Below are 23,677 nucleotides of genomic sequence, written 5' to 3' on the forward strand. Positions count from 1 at the left end.
AAGGTAGGCAGTCACCTGCAGCCTTGCCTGCACTCATGCTCGCCTCTCACCGTTGCTAGCACCGGTCAGAGCTGAATTCGTGAGAGCAGCGGTGGGACATTTGGTCGGCGGGGGGGAAAGCCTAGGGTGGACACCATGCCTGATGGGGGTTGGAATAAACTTTCCCCACAGTCAAGTTATTCCATCAGTGTCCTTCTACTGAAGCACCTGATATTAGCCATTGTCAAACAGAACATTCAGCTAGATGGAGCTGCTCTGGTCTGCATAGCAATTCCTAAGATTGTTTTTACTTACATACCATCATAATTCATGCACATGAGGGTGCAGAATTAGGGATGCATGTTTCACTTTAGCCTCAGCACTTCTTAACACTGTGTCCTTAACCATGCACACTTGGTATTGGATTAATATGGTTTGGGGCACTGAATTTGACTTAAGAGGTTTCATATTTGTATAATTAAACAAGACTTTGTACAATGAAACTAGCTAAAGCCCATCCTAGGTTGTATACTTTTGCCTGTAAAAGTTCTTACCAGGTCACATTCCACAGCCATTTTAACAAAGGTGAAAATACAGGCACAATGAAGAGGTATATTCATATTAGGGGAAAACTTTTCCACATGGTATAGACAGACTTAAAAGGCATTCTTGTCAAGTCAAATTTGACACCAAATTATGGTCTGTGAAAACAAGCTGTTACAAAATTTAAGACCAATTTTGAAGATTCCATGACATTTTAAACAATATACATTCCCTTGTGGTGCTTGCAGTCCAAACACTGCAATACTGCGCCAGTGCATGAGAACCTGAAAGTGACATTGGCTAACCAAGAGTGAGACTTTCACTGCTGAGGAAAATTCAAAGAGCAAAATGAACAATACAAGGAGTAAAAAGTAATGTTAGGGGTTTAATTTGCTCTATTTTAATAGTCTCAAGTATTATTAGACAAATAGTATTTTCTTAAATTCAATTTATAACCCAACTATCTCTTTAAATGTGATATTTACAGGTCTTTTCTATCACTGTTGTCCATACTAATGTTGCTAGTAATTGAAGTTTTTGTGTTTAAGGAAGTTCTCCCTCCATCCCATTTCATCTAGTGTGTAATCTGAACTTGTGATACCACAATAATGTCTAGGATAACAGATAATGAGATTATAAATACTTAAAGATCAGGCAGAGTGTTTAGCAAAACCAGAAGGGAGAAAGCCCTTAAAAACACACAAGTACGTATAATAATAGACCACAGAACACAGCTGACCACTCCTCAAGTAAAAGTAACTTGCTTTCTCTGTCACTGTGCTCATGTTCCCATGTCTGAGTCAGTGTGAAAGTCCTTGAACATATTTTTAATACACTCTTAATGCTCATGTTCTCTCTCTGGTTTACAACTAAAGCATTGCAAATGTTGTTACAAAAATAAAAAAGCACTTGACCATCATTATCCAATCCAATTTGTCATAGTTTATTTACTGCACCTGACTCTGTGCAATACCAGCTGATAGTCACATCTATCAAGGTGTCCCAGCAAATAGCTGGTAAATGATAAAGAAAATTGGCAAAACATGCAATGTAAGCTTCACTCTATGCCTGTTTCAGAACTCTTTGTTAAGCCTAGGGTACTTACAGTTGCAGGCATAAGTCTGAAGGAAGCCCACAGAAAGGCATATGGCAATCAATATTTCAGCCAGTAATAACACTGCATGCTAAACAGAACAGGGGGCCATAAATTGCTGAAAAAAGGCATGTAGACACGCATTTTAACATGTCTTCTGTAGCATACAGTGCTCCATATCATTCTGTTCATATTTACTTCCTTTGCAATGCTTTCTACAGCATCTCAGAATATAAGACTGAAACTTTGTCCTATTGATTTGTGCTGCCCAGAAAAGCAGGATCAAGCAGTACTAATGCAAATCGATTGGTGGATTCTTTTTATCCCTTATCATTTTAACTGAAATGACAGAACTCTTGCCTGCTGCATTAAATTAGTGTCACAATGCATTCCCATGACCTCTCAGGACACCCTAGGAAGGCTGTTGCTGAACGGACAGGCGAGTTAGAGATTTCTGTCTTAAATCACATTTTCAGTTCCCAGCAAATCTATGTTGTAAGGAAGCACTAAAGAAAGCTAGAGTATCCTCATGGACTGGAATACTGAACTGAGATCATTCTGAATTTATGTCTGGTCTAGGACGTGCTTTAATGTGATTCCATTGCAATGTCAACAAATCCAAGAACAGAAGGTTTCAGAGTAGCAGCCGTGTTAGTCTGTATTCGCAAAAAGAAAAGGAGTACTTGTGGCACCTTAGAGACTAACAAATTTATTAGAGCATAAGCTTTCGTGAGCTACAGCTCACTTCATCGGATGCATTTGGTGGAAAAAACAGAGGAGAGATTTATATACACACACACACACACACAGAACATGAAACAATGGGTTTATCATACACACTGTAAGGAGAGTGATCACTTAAGATAAGCCATCACCAACAGCAGGGGGGGGAAAGGAGGAAAACCTTTCATGGTGACAAGCAGGTAGGCTAATTCCAGTAGTTAACAAGAATATCAGAGGAACAGTGGGGGGTGGGGTGGGAGGGAGAAATACCATGGGGAAATAGTTTTACTTTGTGTAATGACTCATCCATTCCCAGTCTCTATTCAAGCCTAAGTTAATTGTATCCAGTTTGCAAATTAATTCCAATTCAGCAGTCTCTCGTTGGAGTCTGTTTTTGAAGCTTTTTTGTTGAAGTATAGCCACTCTTAGGTCTGTGATCGAGTGACCAGAGAGATTGAAGTGTTCTCCAACTGGTTTTTGAATGTTATAATTCTTGACGTCTGATTTGTGTCCATTCATTCTTTTACGTAGAGACTGTCCAGTTTGGCCAATGTACATGGCAGAGGGGCATTGCTGGCACATGATGGCATATATCACATTGGTAGATGCGCAGGTGAACGAGCCTCTGATAGTGTGGCTGATGTGATTAGGCCCTATGATGGTATCCCCTGAATAGATATGTGGACAGAGTTGGCAACGGGCTTTGTTGCAAGGATAGGTTCCTGGGTTAGTGGTTCTGTTGTGTGGTGTGTGGTTGCTGGTGAGTATTTGCTTCAGATTGGGGGGCTGTCTGTAAGCAAGGACTGGTCTGTCTCCCAAGATCTGAGAGAGCGATGGCTCGTCCTTCAGGATAGGTTGTAGATCCTTGATGATGCGTTGGAGGGGTTTTAGTTGGGGGCTGAAGGTGATGGCTAGTGGCGTTCTGTTGTTTTCTTTGTTGGGCCTGTCCTGTAGTAGGTGACTTCTGGGTACTCTTCTGGCTCTGTCAATCTGTATCTTCACTTCAGCAGGTGGGTACTGTAGTTGTAGGAATGCATGATAGAGATCTTGTAGGTGTTTGTCTCTGTCTGAGGGGTTGGAGCAAATGCGGTTATATCGTAGCGCTTGGCTGTAGACAATGGATCGAGTGGTATGATCTGGATGAAAGCTAGAGGCATGTAGGTAGGAATAGCGGTCAGTAGGTTTCCGATATAGGGTGGTGTTTATGTGACCATCGCTTATTAGCACCGTAGTGTCCAGGAAGTGGATCTCTTGTGTGGACTGGTCCAGGCTGAGGTTGATGGTGGGATGGAAATTGTTGAAATCATGGTGGAATTCCTCAAGAGCTTCTTTTCCATGGGTCCAGATGATGAAGATGTCATCAATGTAGCGCAAGTAGAGTAGGGGCATTAGGGAACGAGAGCTGAGGAAGCGTTGTTCTAAGTCAGCCATAAAAATGTTGGCATACTGTGGGGCCATGCGGGTACCCATTGCAGTGCCGCTGATTTGAAGGTATACATTGTCACCAAATGTGAAATAGTTATGGGTCAGGACAAAGTCACAAAGTTCTGCCACCAGGTTAGCCGTGACAGTATCGGGGATACTGTTCCTGACGGCTTGTAGTCCATCTTTGTGTGGAATGTTGGTGTAGAGGGCTTCTACATCCATAGTGGCTAGGATGGTGTTTTTAGGAAGATCACCAATGGACTGTAGTTTCCTCAGGAAATCGGTGGTGTCTCGAAGATAGCTGGGAGTGCTGGTAACGAAGGGCCTGAGGAGGGAGTCTACATAGCCAGACAATCCTGCTGTCAGGGTGCCAATGCCTGAGATGATGGGGCGTCCAGGATTTCCAGGTTTATGGATCTTGGGTAGCAGATAGAATACCCCAGGTCCTGGCTCCAGGGGTGTGTCTGTGCGGATTTGTTCTTGTGCTTTTTCAGGGAGTTTCTTGAGCAAATGCTGTAGTTTCTTTTGGTAACTCTCAGTGGGATCAGAGGGTAATGGCTTGTAGAAAGTGGTGTTGGAGAGCTGCCTAGTAGCCTCTTGTTCATACTCTGACCTATTCATGATGACGACAGCACCTCCTTTGTCAGCCTTTTTGATTAAGAACAGAAGGAAGACTGTTAATTGTTACATTAGGTCTGGTGTGAAGTACAGTGTTATTCAGTCATAGCGCTGTAGGTCAACAAGAGCCATATTAAAGCTGCATTAGTTTCCTCTTGAGTACACAGGCAAGATACACATAAGTAGTATGAGACGCTACACATCTAAGCAAAGAAATAACTAGGCCACATATGATAGTTGTGTAATTTAGACCGATGTCCACTAGACCAGCGATTTCATTTCACACACAATTTATGGACAGATTACAGCTCTCCAAATGTAATACAGTCACCTTCAGGAGGCTTTTACTATGATGAAAAACCAGGGAGGAGACTGAGTCAACTGCCATTCTAGGAAAGAGCCACTGGGACTTATCCAGCCCCAAATAAAAGATTCTCCCTTAGGAAGCTCTTATAGGGTCAGATCAAAAAACTTGCTGAAAATACAGTGAAAAGACTCCAACTAACTTCATGGGCTTTGGAGCAGGTCCCTGGTGCTGCTAGCAGCCAAGTCATGGTGTCTTATAGGTGGCATTAAGATCCTGCATTGAGGTCCTTTTTACGCTTCATGACACAACCTTGTGCTTGTAGCAGCTAAGCCAGGCTAATTCACCTTGGGACAGTCCATGATGCAAGGCTCCGTGCACACACTTCAGCTCAGGAATCCCTGGGACCTTGAGTGAATTCTGACCATCACTTCCCAGGCATGTTTCTTTCCAGCACTATCTGTGCCAATTAAAAGGATTCCCCTGAGCAGCTATTCAGCTGAAATCCCTGCCTCTTCTAGTAGCTGATTATCACAAGTTTGAGTTTGGCGCAGCATATCATTCTGCATCCTGGCTGTGAGGGTCACACATCAGTAATTGAACAGATGGTAGGATACAGGGATCCTGCAGAAAGAAGGTTTTTTCCTTCCCCTTATTTTCTCCACACAGTCACCAAAATGCTGTGGGTTTGCATATAGTAAACGGGAACACACAACTATTTCCAGTGTTTCACAGAAGCTTTTTGATACGACAAGTAACTGACAAGAAACACTGAAAGGCACAAATGCTACAGAAGAGATTCTACGTGTAACTAGGTCAGCGTGCCCCACCACTGTGACACTTCTCAGGGGACTGACGCCTGGAACCCAGCTTCCAAAAAGGGGCTTTGCTCGTTTCCAGCTCCTCCCTTCTGACACATTAGCCTGATGCTGCCGCCATTTTTCATTGCGTTTGCACTGTGCATTTCATACAAATGCACCATGACCAATCTGACCTTTGCTGTCACTTGGCCTTGCCAATCAGTCTATGGCCCAATGCATTTAGCTTCCAATTCCTACTATGTCAGAGAGCGTCATTGTGCAAGCACCCCAAGCAAGGGAAGAAGTGCTATCTACAGTATTAAAAGGTAACTCGTTAACTTGTGTATAGGGCCCCATTGCTCCTCCACGGATTCTGTCAGCACTTTCTTTCAGTTAACAATTTAGTACAAAACTCCTAATATGGATCAATTCCCAACAACTGTCAATTCACAGGAACACTCATCCTCTCAAAGATGAAAGAGATCACCACCCTAAATATTAGATAATATACTGGAGGTTACCAGAACACAACATAGGAAACAGAACGTGTGCAGAATAATTTAAGGATTCCTCTCCAAGCTTGGTCTCCAATCCAATTATATCAATATCTTAGTTTATCTTCATTAATTATATTAATTTATATGGTGACACCGACTACAGATAAAACAAATTAACAAACTCCATTATATTGTACTTCAAAACTGTGAGTAAAATTGCAATTTCAAACAACGCTTCCATTGTTCTGACATCAAGTTAGGCCATCACAGGACATGATCTTCATCCTTCTTAAATTAAAAGATAGCCTTGAAAGTGTATTAACTTAATGATTTCCTCTTCTGGCTACATTTATGTTCATTCTGACAAACACAAAAATTGTGTAATCTCAAATCCTAATAAAGAGATCAAATATAAAGAGTTGAGAATGAAATGGTAAAGCTGAGTTTATTATAAAGCTTTCTGTTTAAATAAGAAATATAAAAGCTGCCAACAATTAAAAAACAAAAACAAAAAACACAGCCTGATTGGATCACAGCTTCACGCCTACTGTAAATTATAGATCTGTGGCTCTGATCTGAGCTCTCAGTAGCACACGGACTACTACAAACCAAAGCTATCCAAAATTTTATTTCAGTGCAATGCTTTTCTAGCTTAATTGTAGATGACATTATTAGCATAAAGAATCCTGTGCACACATCTCACCTCCTGAAATAGCTTCTCCAATTGATGGCTACCCCCACAGTTCCAAAAAAGCTAAAATCAAAAACACACACAGATCGCTGTCTTTTCAAATTAAAATACAATATTCTAGAGAAGTGACAGGGTTAACTCATGCAATAAATTAGAAATAACTCCTATCAGCACCAACAGTCGTCACTGTATAGCTGATGGCCACCCTTCCCCCCCCCCCGCTACAACTTCATGTCCTAGTGAATCTGCATACTGGATCTATACCTTCTGCAGCCTTTCCATCTAATTTATGAAATAATCCACTGCAGTTGGTTCCACATATCTGCGCTGCTATTTTCAACACAGAAAGGGCGTAGAAACGCAGAGTGTCACTGAGTCTGTAGGGTCTGAATGTTTATGTTAAGATCGAACGTGATTTGCAGCATGCTTTAGTAATGACACCCTTTAATACCCACTCAAGCCAAGTGCTCTTGTGAAGACAAATATTAGAGGACTCCTGGGCCCAAACAATAGATATTGGAAGCTTTCTTTTAAGCAACGGTGCAGAATTTAATTAAAGGTTGTCAAGTAAAAATCCTATTGAGTGTCCTCAATGCCTTAACATTCAGATGGGCTGTGGACTCAGATGGAGAAAATGTGTGTGTACAAATGCAGCTCCATAGCGGTCACTCATTGCTGAAGCAAATTTGGGTCTAGGGCTCACTGCACAGCATCAGACTCTCAGCTGGGGTAAATCGGCCTCGCTCCATGGATTTGATGGAGCTTTGTTGATCTACACCAGCTGCAGATCTGGCCTCAATCTCAATAATCAAAGGCTTGGATGTTGTGCACAAAACCTCCAACTCTGGAGTTTTGCTATTTGAAGACTGGACAAATTGGGGCAAGTTTTCTCATGTCATTAAACAAATGGCTGTTCAGAAGCAGAAAACCTCAGTTAATTGCTGTGTCTTTTGCATGTACGGAGTCCCAGGAAACGGGGTAAATAGAATGAATGCCTAGAACAGCAACGTTCCTTAGGGTTACTCCTTCCAACTTTGGGGGCGAGTGTTCACGGACACCGGAAAAGTTCATGGACACCAACTTCTCTTGGTGAGAGAAACAAGCTTTCCAAAACTTGTAAGCTTGTCTTTCTCACCAACAAAGCGTCCAATGAAAGATGATACTTCACCCACTTTGTCTCTAATGTCCTACAGCCAACGTGACTGCACCAACACTGCATACATAGTAAAAGTGTTGCCTCCAAATATCTCCATGAGTTTAGTAAGCTTCTGCACTGATCACTTAATGCATCCAGGTAAAAACAGCTGGGAGGCTTCAACTCTCTGAAGTGAGCTTTAGTTAAATGCAAAGAAATAATTCCCCTCCCCGCTCCACAAACCCAGTGCACAGCTCTGAGTGGGATGAACGCAGGCAAGCTACCCTCAGAGGAACACAAGACTGAATGAAGTCCTGCCCCATAGTTACACAGGAAAGGGGAGGGGAAGAGCATGGGGTTAGAGCAGAGATCTCCTCATTGATCTTCCCTCCCTCCTAGGTGAGATGTGGGGAGGCAGGAAATGCCCTTTACTGAGAACAACTTTTCACTCCAGGTCTCCAGGCCCCCCACATAGTGCTGGCTATAAGGAAAGGTGATGGGCATCTGAGAAAACTCCATGCACCTCAAATTTCTGCCGGAGTTCCTCGTTTCCCTCTTCTCCCTCCGGGGGAACTGGGACGTTGAAGTATTCCCCCTCCTCCTGGCTCAGCAGTTTAAACCTAGATGGAAAGAACAAGAACAGCACATAACTAAGACAGGCCTGAACCTCAGACATCAGTCACAGAATCACAGAACCACCGGGTTAGAAGAGACCACCAGGGTTATTAGTCTAACCCCCAGCCAAGATGCAGGATTTGTTGGGTCTAAACCATCTGAGACAGATGGCCCCAGCCTCCTTTTGGCTGGGCTGTTAAACCCAACTGTCCTGCTCCGTTCCCTTTTCCTTCTACACCTATGATGATCTCCTGGGTTTGAAAGAACCCTAACACTTTATACTCGCAATACCCCCTTCATCAGATTTCCTGCTGTGTCCCTGGAACACCATGCAGGTGGGAGTATTATCTCTAGGCTGAGCTGGCATCCTTTAGTGTTTGGTTGTTTTCCTTCCCACCTACAACAGCATAATGCCCTTCAACAAGGCACCTTGATAGGGCTTTTTGCCAAGTGCTATAGACACCAGGAGCCATTGGAGCCTGGTTTAAACTAGGGGCCCGACTGAAAGTCCATTGAAATCAGTCTTTCCATTGACTTCAGTGGGTTTTGAATCCTGCCCTCTCAACCAAGGCAGTGAAACTGGTAGTAGCACCAGCGGGAATGTCATCACCCACCCCCAAAGATAGAGACTTTGGCATTGCCGACCCGATCGGCTCCCGGGGGGCCCAGGACCAGAACAGCAGGCTGACTGCTTGTCGCCAGAGCACTCAGAAATGGCGGGGCTAGTGCAGCTGCAATAGTTGTTTCTGCTCCTGCATGTTGTTCCACTGCATAATCTGGGAACCCATGTTCCCTGTAAACTGCGGGGAGCAAGAGCAGGACGTGGAGGGGCTAGAGCAGATGCTGCAGCACCTGCTGGGGAGCAGGCCAGAACCTAGGTGTTCGGGCCAGGGCTGGGAGCAGATCCTCGGCAGCCAGTGAGAGAGATGGAAATGGCCGGGATCCACCTTCCCAGCCTGGAGCCAGCTGCCCACCCACTCAAGTCTCAGTAGCTCCCCCACATCACCCATCACCCCCACATGCACATCACCCATCCTACTCCCCCTCCTATCATCTGCATCCCCTCTCAAAGCGAGCTTCCACTGCCTTGGAGAACAGCCACAGCCACAAAGTGTGAAGCAAAGCAAAGATTTCCACACAAATGGTGGGGGAGAAGAAGGGGGGTGGAGAGTTTAGCCAGCAATTAACAGAAATCTTGGAAATGTCATTCAGATTGGACATATTTTATTCAGCCCCAGGCAAAGCCTGGGTTCCATCAGCAAATTCGTTTCTACAGCACTCTGCGAGGGGCTGGGGCCATTATCGGCTGGATGTTATCTAGAGAGACTTGTGTCTGCAGTGAATGAACAAAGTGGTATTTAAATAATACAGGGATGGCCTCTTCCTTTGGGCCAGCTTTCTCCATTAACTGCAGTTGTTTAGATATGAAATATGCATCAGAGCCTTCTCCCAGAGTTTATTCTAGCCAAATGCTGTGACAAGGAAAGTTACTTAGATCTCCACTTACATGATTTTTAAAACTCAGTGAGAAACTCTGTATCATGCTTTCCATTGCGCTAGGAGGAGTGATGGACTGATCCCAGCTGGAGAGCACACATTCCTGCCGGCAACCATAAACCTTGGAGGAATTTGTAATTTAGTTTCTTTCCAGGAGAGAGAGACTGCCTCCATTTCAGGTATATTTTAAGGGAATGAGGCCCAGGGGACATGAACGCGGTTTCGGGAGATGGGATCTCTAGTTCCTGATCTCATTGTTGCAGGGAGCCTCTGTCTCTATGCTTCAGCTTCTCCATCTGCACAATTGGGCCCGTAAGACCTGCCTTCCAGGGGAGCTGAGAAGCAACACTGACGTTTGCCAGGCACTCAGAGCTGCAAATGTGAGAGGCAGGGTATTGTTTTGACTATTTCATTAGCAGAAAAGCCTGCCAGGAAGGAGGTACTAACATAACCGGACCAGAGCACTGTGTTCCACTAGCGAGGTAAGTTACCCATCAGTGAGCAGCACGCAGCCCGGCCGTGCACCTTCCTGGCGGTTCTGGAGAGGCTATTCCTGGAGCTGATCTGTACTTTTATAATGACACAGACACTTCTATCCAGAAACCCAGATTTTGGAGGTGGAAAAGGTGTAGTCACATTCTTCAGCCTTAAACAGGCCTTCTTGACACACTTAATATTTACAAATGCCTTATCAGGCCTTCTTGACACACACACCACCCCCCCTCCCCTTTCTTCCCCCTCCCACGCCCCCAGGAGCTATTCTGCAGGATCAAGTGGGAACCTGGACAAGATAATATAGTAATAGGGTGATGTACAGGCATATTTGTTCTGGTGTGCCACCACCAGTTAAAAACAACAAATTACAGTTGTAGGGCACTTGTTTATTATTCTGTTTTCTAAATATTCCTTCTCTAACTGCTCGGAGTTAAATTAGAAATACGGGCTATTACACACTTCCCTCTATATCTGCAAGGCAGTTTCTTCAAGGAAAAAGTGGAGAATCCAGGGAAGCTTTTTGCCTCCCATAATAAGTGGTCCCATCTGGTTTTTTGTTTGCAAGACACATACAATACCAGTTTAAATTACTATACTTCACAGGGTAAGGTAACATATCTCTCAAGCCTCAGTGACTACAAAAGGAAATTAAAATGGCATGAAACCTGCTGGGGAAGATAACATGAAAATGAACAGACCCCATACAACATGATTTTATGGACCCACTGTGTTCATCTTTCGTATGGTAACAAGTGACAATAATTACATGCTTTGGACAGGATTTCTCATTTCATTGAAAGAAACCTCTAATCATCATTTCAGCTAGTCCACGGGCTGAAGAAGCAACAGCCTCTGACATAATTCATGTTTCTTCTCTACTCTCTCCCTTAACTAGCTACCACTCTGGCTTTTCTTTGCATTCACACTGTGATCAACACAAAGGCTCCTTGCTAGGTAAGTAAGGCCAAGAGATTATTGTTAAAATTACTCTGATTACATTTTTCATGCTCCCTTGTAGCTCAATACATTTGAAGTTTTGAAACCTATGTACTAACATGCAGGACAAATGCTGGAGTTTGGGATTATGAATTAAATGCTGTATCATTCTGATGTGTGCCAAGACCAGGGGTGGCCAAACTATGGCTTACAAGCCGCATTCGGCTCTTTTACAGTTAAAATGCGACTCACAGAGCCCCTCACAGCCCTGCCCATTCTCCACCTACCAGACCAGCGGGGAGGCTCGGGGCTTCTGCCCTGCGGCAGGGTGGTGGGGTTAGGGGCTTCTGTCAGAGATGATTGGGGCCTGCTGAAAGTGGGGGACACAATTTAAAGGTTCGCTCCACCCACAACAGTGTGAGTCACACACACCCAGGCACACACCCCCCTTCCCATCAGCGGCCCCGTGCTGCAGCTGCCAGGTGTTCGCTCCTTGTGGAGAAGTAGCGGAAAAGAGCTGGGAGCTGCAGGGAGGGGCCTGCTACTTTAGCTCCATGGGGCAAGGCAGCAGCAAACGCAGCTCCCAGCTTGCCAGCTCCAATAGCTGCCATGTGGGGAGGAGGGCCTGGTGGCACCATGTGACCGAGTGGGGCCAGCAACCCTGACAAAAATTGGGGAGGGGGGTGAGGAGGGAAGTGACCACATGTGCACGTGCCCCACCCTCCCCCAACAGGTGTCACCTCCGGCTTCTGCCCAGCAGGGAGAGGGGTCTTGGGGCTTCAACCCCACAAGGAGCACCTGCCAGGGCTCGTACCTTCATCAGGAATGGGGCTTTAGCCTGGAGCCACAGCAAGTGTGCCCTGGCTCTCAAACTTCTGAAGATTGCCGTATGCAGCTTGGATGGTCAGTATGTTTGGCTGCCCCTGGCCTATACACATGAGAAACCCTCAGAGCTCACAACCAGCCAGAACCCAAACGTGAAACACAACGTGTGACCAAAAAAACACAATGAAGGGGACACATAATTTAAGTAACCCAGTGAAGGAAATTCAAAATGCGGTAGGAATTCCTCCCTTCGCTACTCTCGTTCTAGGACCTCAGCTGCATGATTCTTTATTGTGGATGTAAATCACTGGCAGCAATCAGAGTGATGGGATGTGTTGTGTGGAACACAGGGTACTTGGGGGCTAAAATGGTTGTTTGAACAGTCTGGTAACCACAGAGTGACAGGTTGCCAGGTCTTTTCCTACTGGGTACTGCTGTGTTGAGAGCTCTGTGGCTTTAAAGTAAATTGAGTCTTACCATCCATCAACACCTGCTTTCTGAAGCTCAGAAATCCCAAACGACAAAGACCCCATGAAATCATTTCTGCTGGTCAGATCCCAGTCCCAAATCTCCACTGACAACCTTCTGTCTTTGTCCGACTCTTTCAGCTGACTGCAATAAAGGAGGGGAAGAAGCAAAATTTCTGTAGTGGAAGTTATCTCCGCAATTCCACATGTTTCGCGTGTGCGTTCAATAAATAAATGAATATGAAATGAAGTGATGGTCTTCCGCGACAATATGTTTCTTTAATGTTTAATTTGCTGATAGTGCACATTTCAAATGGAGAATGTAGAGTTCTTTCTTTGAAATACAAGACTTTGATCAGTGCACAGAGCGGAAGTTAAAGAATTTCCAAGACATTTATTATGACAGGAAAAAAGTTACTTCTCCATTGAATCAGCTGAATATTTCAAATAATTAAAGCCCAGCAAACACGTTCACAATCATTCTGGAGATGAAAGGGTTTACTTTACAATATTAAATTTGTGTTACTCTACTTACAATGTAAAAGTCTCATTCCATTCAGGATTCAGAGAGCACTTTATAGTTTTGGTCTTCTGTTTGCTTTCACTTTTCGGGTCGGGGATTAGTTTAAGTTTCACATAAGGGTCTGACAAGCCATTAGGGTCCATAGGAACTAGGTTTCTGGCATCTCTTACTGGGGAAAAAAATAAAAAGTAAATTCAATATTAAAACTACAAAGATATCTGCAGCTCTATTCAGCTTCCTTAAAAATATTTGTGTCCCGTACGCTTATGACATTGCATAACTGATTGACATTACATTGAAATACTGACTGAAAACTGAGTTAATATAGGTTTCAGAGTAGCAGCAATGTTAGTCTGTATTCACAAAAAGAAAAGGAGTACTTGTGGCACCTTAGAGACTAACATTTATTTGAGCATAAGCTTTCATGGCAATAGCTCACCTTAAGTGATCACTCTTGTTACAGTGTGTATGGTAACACCCATTGTTTCATGTTCTCTATGTATATAAATCTCCCCACTGTATTTTCCACTGAATGCATCCGATGAAGTGAGCTGTAGCTCATGAAAGCTTATGCTCAAATAAATTTGTTAGTCTCTAAGGTGCCACAAGTACTCCTTTTCTTTTTGAGTTAATATAGACATTGATCATAATAGGAATGATTAATACAAAGTAAATACACATGTAATGAACATTCTGTTCAAATGCAGGACTGTGAAGTTCCTTCTCTTCCTCCTGCTGGTTAAGAAGAAATGAACTGCCATCCCAGATCATACCAACGGTCCATCTAATCCAGTATCTTGTCCCTAACGATGGTGTGCTTCAGAAATGCTTCAGAGGAAGATGCAAGAATCCTGCAACAACAGATGTGAGATAATCTGCCAGCTCTCTAATAGTTAGAGATTGTGCTTCAGGGCCTTAGCCAAGGTTTAACATCCCTTTTCAAAAATTTCATTAGTATTAACTGTGGATATTCTTTTCATCCATATAAATGTATAATCCACATTTTAATTTTGCTAAATTCTTGCCCTCAATGACTTCATGTGGCAATGAGTTCCACATTCTAATTATACATTGTGTTTTGAAGGAAGGATTTCACTTTATTATTTTTACTTGTACAGCAACCAAAAGTGTGTTAAGTGCTTTAGCATAACGCCCAAGAGTCAGGTGGCTCAAAGGGCAGTCCAGATCAGGGATCAGAGTTCACACAAGAGGTCCAACAATCAGGAGATACAATCCAAGGGGAAGGCAGAGCAAGGCTGCTGGAGGGGTCAGGTGAGGCGGCAAGGCAGGTAAGGAGCATCTGAGTAGCAATCAGCAGGCAATGGCTTGTTGCTCAGACAAGGCTAGACAGGAAGCAGGAAATATATATGGTTACCAACCAGAGTAAAGACCATGTGGCCAATCAGGAAGCAGGTCGTGGAACCGCTGAAAGTTAGCCCACCCAGGTCTATGAATTTCCTGGTAATTCAAAGAGTTGGTGTGGTACAATGGCCAAAACTGCTGCCCAAGAACTCGGTGGGCCAGTTTCAAGACCAGGGTCTGACACCAGGGTCCTGACACTTAGACTTAATAGGAGAGTTCTCTGCCAATAGTCTAAATAAAACAAACATGTAGGGAGAGATTTTCAAGAGTGCATACATCATTTATGAACACTAGTCCCATTTAAAACTATCAATGGAACATGTGCTCCTAAACTTACTAGGGCTAGAGTTATAAAGATGTTTAGGCACCTAAAGATTCAACTAGGCATTTAGTGGGATCCACAAAACACAGGCACCCATTTCCCATTGACTTTAGAGGGAGTCCATCACTTAACCTGCTTAGGTACATTTGTAAACACTACCTAGTGCCTACAAGCATCTTGTGGGGCCTAAACACCTCTGGAAATCTGGCCCTTAGGCACTTTGAAAATTCTATTTTTAAGAGGAGAGAAATTAAAACTGCACATTGCAAACAGTAAAATAAAAAACAAAGAATGAGATCCAGGGTTTTTCTATAAGAAGAGAACAGCATTGATTTGAATTTAAATTTTCTTCAAAGAACAAGAGGATCAAGAAATAGGTTCAGGATATAGATTAGTGCCTGGGCTGCAAATGCCCTTCACTGTCCTAGGAAGGACAATGGAAAGAGCAAAGCGATGACCATTGCAAGGGCAAATTAGACATGAGGGAAGTTTAATCAGGGTGGCAGATTCTAATGCAGGGCTCTTCTATTGAGCCACTCTAGGTCAGCTGTGAAAGCCCTGAATTCAGAGTCAGGATAATGCATCCGATGAAGTGAGCTGTAGCTCATGAAAGCTTATGCTCTAATAAATTTGTTAGTCTCTAAGGTGCCACAAGTACTCCTTTTCTTTTTGAGGATAATTACAATGAGTCATGCTGCAAGTAGAGCTGGAATACAAAAAAGGAGACGGGAGCCTCTCCTTAGGCCAGAGAACATGAGAGAGCTAGAGACTGGAGGGAAACTCTAACAACAGGCGCACACCCAAGAAAGGGCAGTCTGAAGAAATAAAAAAGAAGCACATACGCTGTGCCGTCAAGTTCCAGAGGGCTATCATTGGTGCATCTTTGGCTGAAAGAATAGCCAAGAGAAATCAGAAGCCTGAAGTGCGAAAGACCTAGCAGGAACAAGCTATTAGGGCTGCCAAAGAAGCCAAGAAGGCTACACCCTCTACAACAAAGGCTCCCACAAAGGCTGCATCTGAACAAAAGATTATGAAGCCAGTGAAAGTTTCTGCTCCTCGTGTTGGTGGAAAGCACTAACTTGTCAAATAGTAGTTGGTTGCATTAAATAAACATTGGACTGACTTTCCAAAACAAAAACAAAAACAAAAAACACCACACCAGCCAAGTTCTGGGAGAAAGCCTCAGCAAAGGTTTATGTCATGTTGTTGTTGATTTCCACTAGTTACAAACATCAGTAAACATAACCCATCTAATCTCAGCATACGCTGGAAAAGGAACTATGTTCCACAAACACAGGGCGGGTTAAAAGGGACACAGTGGGTTTATCACATGAGTTTTAAATATTTATTTGCAAAATACCCAAAAACAAAACAAAAACCCCAAAAGCAAAAAAGCAAACCCCAAAACAGGTGCCTGACTTGAGAGCAGGGAGTCGACAGCCGGGGGGCGGGGGGGCAGGGTGGAAGGAGGGCAACCAAACACCCACAATGCAGACATAGCAAGTCCCATGTCCTTTGAATTTCTTGGTAAACTAAGTGCTCAAGTCCGTTTTGGGAGGACAGCCTTGGGAATCACAAGAGGCGGGGACATCATTTCTAAGCTCTACAATTAGAAAAGGACTGTAGCCTTTCTTGGGGAATTTGCGGGGAAGCTGCAGCAGAACAACAAAGAGAGAGGTTACATAATTTCTGGAACCAGGCAACTAAGCTACTGGATCCAGAGCGAGGCGATAGTTATCTATCCACAGTGCTTGGTGAGCATGGGCTAAAGATCATTTTAACTGAATTCAAAACGAATTAATCAGAGGAGATAAAGCAGGTAGGGGAGGGGAGATGTGCAGGAGACCAAGTGCTTCTAATTGGATTGCAGCATTATAAAATAAAATTAGGCTGGGGAACCAGATTAGAAGTCGAAGAGTTGTGTAGAGCTCTATGTCGAAGAGTTGCCAAGCATTCGAAGCACGATTTCATTTGTGCTCAGGCTGCCGGGCTGAGGAGAAGATATTTCAGATGAGAAGTCCCACTGGATGCGTTGAAGCACAGACAACAAGGGATTAAAAATGTGCAGGAGGATGTAGCTGCCCCTCTGCTGAAAGCGGAGGGAGAACACCTCCTCTTCCAATCTACGGTCGCCACTGGATACAACCACTAGCAAGAGGCTCCATCAGGTGCTAAATTGGGCTGTGGGTGATGATAGTGAAAGGGTTAATTTGGAAAGTCAGCTTGTCTAATCTGCCTATTATGGAATCAAATAAGAAAGCCCCAGAACTCTAGGTGGAGGAAGGAAAAAGCAATGTGTAAAATCCTGGCCACGGATTTCTATGGAACCAGGATTTCACGCAGTATTCTGCTCCAGAGAAGGAATACCAACCAGGCCTGTTGTATGTGAATGCAGAGCATTAGGGATTACTTGTAAAAATCCAAGTCATTTCAAAATATGCCTCTCTAGTCTTCTGGAAAGCCTTCTTAGTGCAGGACTGGGAGCCAGTTTGTTCTTCAAAGGGGATTACTGCTTCAAACTCTGCAATCTAGCTCGGTCCTCCTGAAACACTGCCCAACTTCTGGCTCCATGAAATCAAACTCATAGCCAAAAATCAAATCTCCATTTATAAATGAGCTCATTCATCAAATATGACACCTTCACCAGAAGCATGCAAGATACAGAAAGGCAAAGCTGCAAGGGAATAGCCTGCAATCCAATCAAAGATACCTGAGCTGTATCATTGATTTTATAGCACTAAGTATTCTTCAGAGTCAAAAGATGACCAAGCCATGTGGATCAAAGAACCTTCTTGTACCTTTGACAAAGGAGGGGATAGGACTGACTTCATTATAGACAGCCAGATAAGAAAAATACATAGTGGACAAGGACCCATAGAGGATCAGGATACGTCTGGAACAGGTTGCATCTCTTTACTGCAAGATTATGGGCCAAAAGTGCCCACATCAAGGCTCAAGAGTACAGCAGGTGCCATTCAACATTCACCAACAGTTTTTGCACCACAGTATTTGAGACTGCATAGTTCTTTCCTATTAAGTGGAAGGAAATATCATGGGCATTCAAGATATTACAGTATAGTAACTCTTGGCAGACACTGGCTAAGACAACTACTTTGTTTTCCCAAGGATACGAAGTGTGGATAATTTCACCCCCCATTACAATCACAAGAAGCTCCTCTCCCTTAAAGACAGTCTTCAAGCTATTAGTTCAGAAAATACCAAAGTCCAACATCTGTATAAAAGATGCTATCAGATGTGTTTTGCTAATGATCTCTTTGCAGCAACTCCCAACCCCTGTGGGAGGATAAACCATTGAAGAAAGAGGTCTTATTCCCAGTCTTACCCTCTTTAGGGCCTGGATAAGTATATAAAGAAATACTGGCATTATTTCCCTTTATACAGGAGTATTATGATGTTGTCACTTATTCTCTCTCTCTCTCTCTCTCTCTCTCTCCATTTTAATCCAACTGCATAGATGCTAAATGCTAATGATATGAATAATCAAACAAAAAACACTTTTGTGCAAGTTCAGGCACTCCTGTTCCACTTAATTTCTGTAGTTACAACAAACCCAGCCAGCATCCCACCCAGGGAACCAGACTGAAAATGGTACTGGAAAAAATTTTAAAATCCAGATGCGTTGTTTGGGTTGGTTTTTTTTTTCAACTCTGTAGATATCAGACAATCTGGTATTTCAACACATGATAATTCTGCTGTATTATTTCAAATGGACTTCTTTTGGGAGGATCTGGGGAGTGGAAGGGAAAAGGGACAGTAAAAAAATGCAAGTAAAATTCTGCCTGTGAGAGTGCACCATCCCATCATCTGCGTTAGGTCATTTCCAGGTAGATGGCTATGGACTTGTCTACATACAAAAATTAATCCACAATATGGTAGGGTGTGAATTTAAATCAGATTTGCTATTCCTGAGTAAGTCCACATGCTGGCACTCTTATTCCAGAATCAGAATGACTTTCTGAATTAGGCCTGGTCTACACTACACAGTTAGGTCAACGTAACACAGTTTAGGTCGCCCTAATTATGTCAGTGTAGACACTACAGCCTTGCTCCCACCAATGTAAGTGCCCTGCTACACCGACATAATAACGCCACCTTTAAGAGAGGCGTAGGGCTTATGTCAGAGTAGTTAGGACTAGGTAGAGTCTGTAGGACACCGCGTCCCTTACATAGTCTGTCTTGTCAATTTCACAGTCATGAAATTGACAAGAAAGCCAGGCAGCTCAAGCCCAGCTCCCCCGGGGAGTTGGACAGCTGAACCCCATTCCTGGCTGGGAGCTGGGGAGAGAAGCCCAGGTGGCCAGACCCTGCTCCCACCTGGGAATGGGAAGGGGTGGGGCAGCTGGGCTCCTGGCAGGGAGCTGCCAGGGGAGCTTAGAGACCAGGCTCTCAGCTCCCCACATTGTCCCTCTTAGGTCAGTGGAAGAGCTCCGGGTTGGGATGCACACCACCAACCCCAGGAGAGTAGTGTAGACATGCACGCTCACAGTAATGACTGCGTTGGCTCTAAGTCAACCGAATGTAGGTCGACTCAAGTTTCTAGTGCCGACATACCCTTAGCTTAATCCACTTCCAATGAGGATTAAACTAATTTGGAATAAAGGCATTCCCATTCTGGAATAAGAGTGTTCACACATGGATTTAATCAGGAATAGCTTTTCAGAATAACTTCTCAATACACAAGCAGCAGTCTTTAGGGGGGTGCTTTCTCCACTGTGCTGCCGGTAAGTGAATCAAGCCTCAAAGAGCTCTCTAAAGAAGCTGTCTGTGGCTCAGGAAGGGAGGTTAAATATCTGATCCAAGCTGTCTTGGGATGGCTAGGGTTATAAACTGTTATATCGTTGCAAAGGCTCTTGTCTGAACTACTGCCAGCTCTGCAGAAACATAGGAGACCCTGCCATAGTCCACACATTTCAACAGGAGTGTACAGTGGCTCCAGAGAGCTGAAAGTAACAGGGGACAATCTTATTAATTTACGGTGACCTGGTGAGTATCTGTCTTTGATAACTGTGTGCACATCATAAACATGAATGTCTATGGGGTATTTAGCAATATAGAACAGGATCAGAATTTAATACAGTAGGAAGTTATTAATAGCAGTGCCATATTCCCCTTTATAATAGCTCACTGAAACACAAACAGCATGACTTCATTTATTTTACAACGTTCATTCAAACAATTACTTTCATGTGCCATTAAGTAAATTAATCATTTTGTTAAGCCAATACTAATACCAACTCTGTGCCTCAGAAGATACACAGTAGCTATTCTGTGGCTTAATTTGGACTCTCAGTCAAAATCTTCTAGAGAAGCCTTTGTACCATCCACACAAAAATGGCTTGAACCCTGGAAATCTGCTATGCGAAATCTCTAAGTAATGTGTTTAATTTCCAAGGGTCATGAAAAGGCTCTGCACCAATACAACCAGAATGATTTCCCCTCTCCCTGCACCACACCCGTATCTGCAGAGAAGAATACATATTTTCTCATCATTGTGATGTGCTTTTATCTGTTTTTTTTAATAGAATCACTTCACATCGGATGAAGTGAGCTGTAGCTCACGAAAGCTTATGCTCAAATAAATTTGTTAGTCTCTAAGGTGCCACAAGTACTCCTTTTCTTTTTGCGAATACAGACTAACACGGCTGCTACTCTGAAACCTGTATTCTGGCACACAGGGCTTTTTGCAGGCTAGGGGAAGGTTTATTTTGTGGGGGCATTAGCAGCACATCACTGCTCTGTAATATTTATGACCATTGAAATCCCTGGGGTCAAGTCTGGCTCTGGACACTGTTTATGGAAATAGTCGCCCCACTAAGGTCTCATTCAGCTCTGTGCGAATATTTAATCCCTCCTTCTTAGTTTTGCTCAGGACAGCACAAAACAAGCTGGTTTCATCTGTTAAACCCCAATGAGCAAGAAGCGATTATTCAACACCTGAACTGCCGTCAGAGATCAAGCACACCCGAGTGCCCACATAGTTCTGGACGTACCAGGGCCTTTGTGGTCAGTCATTCCTCCCATCCTCAGCATGGCAGGACTTTATTTGTGCAGCAGCCTCTTCCCCCAGCTCAAAGGTGTGGAAAAAGCCATTCCTGCATCCAGAGTGATTCCATAGGAAAGCTCTTACCATCACCCTGAATCTCACTACAGTGGAGATGCACAGAAATACAAGGACCCCTCACATTTGCCTGGAATGCTTATGCTATTGTGTGTGTCTGCACTGACAATGTAGGGAATCTAACACCTGTCATGGCAAGCTCTCTTGCGCTTCAAATACTGGTAACTTCACCCATTCTTTCAGTCAACGGCCGGCCACTCTCCCCACATGCCTTCCAGCTACAAGGGGGTGGGGGGGAAGCCATAACGGATCAGATCAGTCCTGTACCAAGGGTGGTATCCCACCACCAGCACTGGCCAACATAACACACTCTGGAGGCAGGCAAATAAAAACCTGGCATCATTTATCTGGGCCATTGTGCAACGTTTTATGTGAGGGGCAAATCAAATTCCTGACCCTTGCAGTCAATCAGTTTACGCCCGGAAGCATGAGATTTGATTACCCCGGTGTCATTATCTCAGCATGCACAGCTAGAAATGTTATTAATGGAAATAAAATTATCAAGTCATTAAAAAAATAGAAACCTCTGCATAAAGCTCCTCCTTTGACCTTAAATAACTTTCTAGTTCTTCAAGTGGAAATCAGCAATTTAGCTAAGGAGAAGTGATTTTTAAAGAATCTCTCTCTCACGCGTGCACACACACACAGTTATATCAAGACATACTGTATAATCCCACTAAGAATGGTGTAGAGTTCTCAGGCATGGCAGCAGAGAGGCAAGTTTTATGCTGGAAATTTATAGCACTTCTTAGATTATTAAATTCTATTACAAAATATTTCTACCTCTCTCAAATTGTGACAGCTACATGCATCTTCAGGCAAAAACATTTTTACTGCTAATAGTTACCAATAAGAATATTGCAATCACATTTAAGGTGGTTGCTCTACAATGAGTTTGGATTCTGAAGAAGTTAGCGCTGTTCACGCATGCTCAAAAATACAAACTCAGGAGAAGGCTGAAGTTCAGGAAAGTACACCAGCCATGCTTAAATCTTACTGGACTTCAATGGGACTTGGGCATGTGTTTCTGGACTGGTCTGGAACGAAGGGATGGTTTCCTGAATTGGACTCCAGACAGACACATCCCCGTCACTCAGTATAAAGTGATACTTGGTCCGTGCAGCAGCAGGAAGAGTCAGAACTAAGCTCTGGATGCCAAATGAGCAAAAGCCCTTCCAGGGTGAACAAGATCCCCCACTAGCCATGTATTCCTTAAACATTTCCCAGCAACTTTTCAGGGTTTGAAATGTGTCTTTGTTCTGCATTGGAATGACCCCAAACCCTTTCACTTGGTTTGCAGACCGTGGAATGGCGTCAGGAGGGTGGAGCTGGCTCACTCTCAGAGGTTAAGGCACTGGCCTGAGAGGCACAGATTCAAACCACTGTTGCATTGCCAGAGCCCTGAATACTTAGACCTGACTTCACAGGGGACACTGGCACTTGGAGGGACTTACATGACAGACACTCCGTGCTGCCCAGCCTGGCTTTGCAGTGAAGTCACAATCCTGTACTCTGGACCCAACTCTGTTGCCATGGGAATGAGAGAGATGTGCCGAGCTCACCCTCACAGAGCCAGGACAGGTAGAGGTGGTCCAAGGGCATTTGAATAATTTATTCCACAAAATTTGCAATAGTTTTCATATGAATTATTCAGCTGGTATCTTTTAAATTACTCAGCCAGCTGTATCAGCAGGGAGGGGCTCAGGAGGAGAGACAGATTTCAAACACTCGTTTCTCCAATGGGAAAAAAAAGGCAAAAAAAAAAATCACTTTTTGAAAACTCACGTGACAGGAGGGTGAAGGCACACAGGGCAGTGTGGAGTGAGATTGGGAACGAAAGCTGGGAGCTGCCAGTTTCTCAGTCCATCTCTGTTGTCTGCCCTTGGCCAGGTCACTTTCCCCATCTGGAATACTGACTCACCGTGCAGTGGGGTTCACACTGGAAAGCACACTGCAGAAAGGGGAGTGTAACCCACTAGTTGGTGCACGCTGTGTCCCCCCCCCTGTGCCCGAGCTACGGGTCTCAGCCACAAAGCCGGGCTCTTGAGCTCAAGCTGTGGAGACTCCTGCCTTCCTTTGGACATCCCCCCATTTGATCCCTGTTGTCAGCCAAGATGGCAACAGTCCCGGGAGTGTCACCTATCTCAGTTTGTTAGCATGACTGAGTTCAGAATTTTAATAGAGACACACAAAAAACGAAGACAAGAAACATCGGATTTGGTGACATTTTATAGGAAGATCCTGGATCAAGATCAGTCCTCCATTCAGCCTGGTAGCCTGCATCTGGTAGCAGCTACTACCCAAGGTTTCAGAGGAAGGCAAAATGCATACAGGAGTTAAATCAAAAAGCAGACCGTTCTTAGTTAAGCATGTGGTGCGGCATAGGGGCATGTGTATAAAAAATAAAATCAGACCTGTCTTTTATACACTGCTGCATAATCAATTACCCTCCCCTTCCTAGCATGTAGGGTTATCACTATTGTTTGTTTAGTGTAGACCATGTGTTTGATACCATACAATGCACAAGAACAGAGAGAGCCCTTCTCCAAACAGCCCTTTCCCTCAGACAAACACATGAGAGGTGGGACATACCTGGAAATCCAGAGGGGGAGGGAGATTTGGATGTATTTTCAAGAACTTGTTCCCTGGGAGCCCTGTAACTATTCCCTGGTCAGAGCTGCCCAGCCC

At 44.0% G+C, this 23,677-nt stretch overlaps 1 protein-coding gene across 2 annotated transcripts in view; it reads right to left on the bottom strand.

Moving 5' to 3' along the window:
• PRKCB (protein kinase C beta) overlaps nucleotides 1-23,677 on the bottom strand; it is a 244,315-nt gene that overhangs the window by 64,861 nt on the left and 155,777 nt on the right. For both annotated transcript variants that reach the window (XM_038419585.2, XM_038419584.2), the window contains exons 6-8: nucleotides 13,179-13,335; nucleotides 12,654-12,788; nucleotides 8,332-8,428 (exon numbers count right to left, since the gene is read on the bottom strand). In XM_038419585.2, coding sequence (XP_038275513.1) covers nucleotides 8,332-8,428; nucleotides 12,654-12,788; nucleotides 13,179-13,335 — 389 coding nt within the window. The remainder of the gene's footprint in view (nucleotides 1-8,331; nucleotides 8,429-12,653; nucleotides 12,789-13,178; nucleotides 13,336-23,677) is intronic.

The sequence above is a fragment of the Dermochelys coriacea genome, chromosome 10, assembly GCF_009764565.3.
Source record: "Dermochelys coriacea isolate rDerCor1 chromosome 10, rDerCor1.pri.v4, whole genome shotgun sequence".
In the NCBI taxonomy this organism is placed as follows: domain Eukaryota; kingdom Metazoa; phylum Chordata; order Testudines; family Dermochelyidae; genus Dermochelys; species Dermochelys coriacea.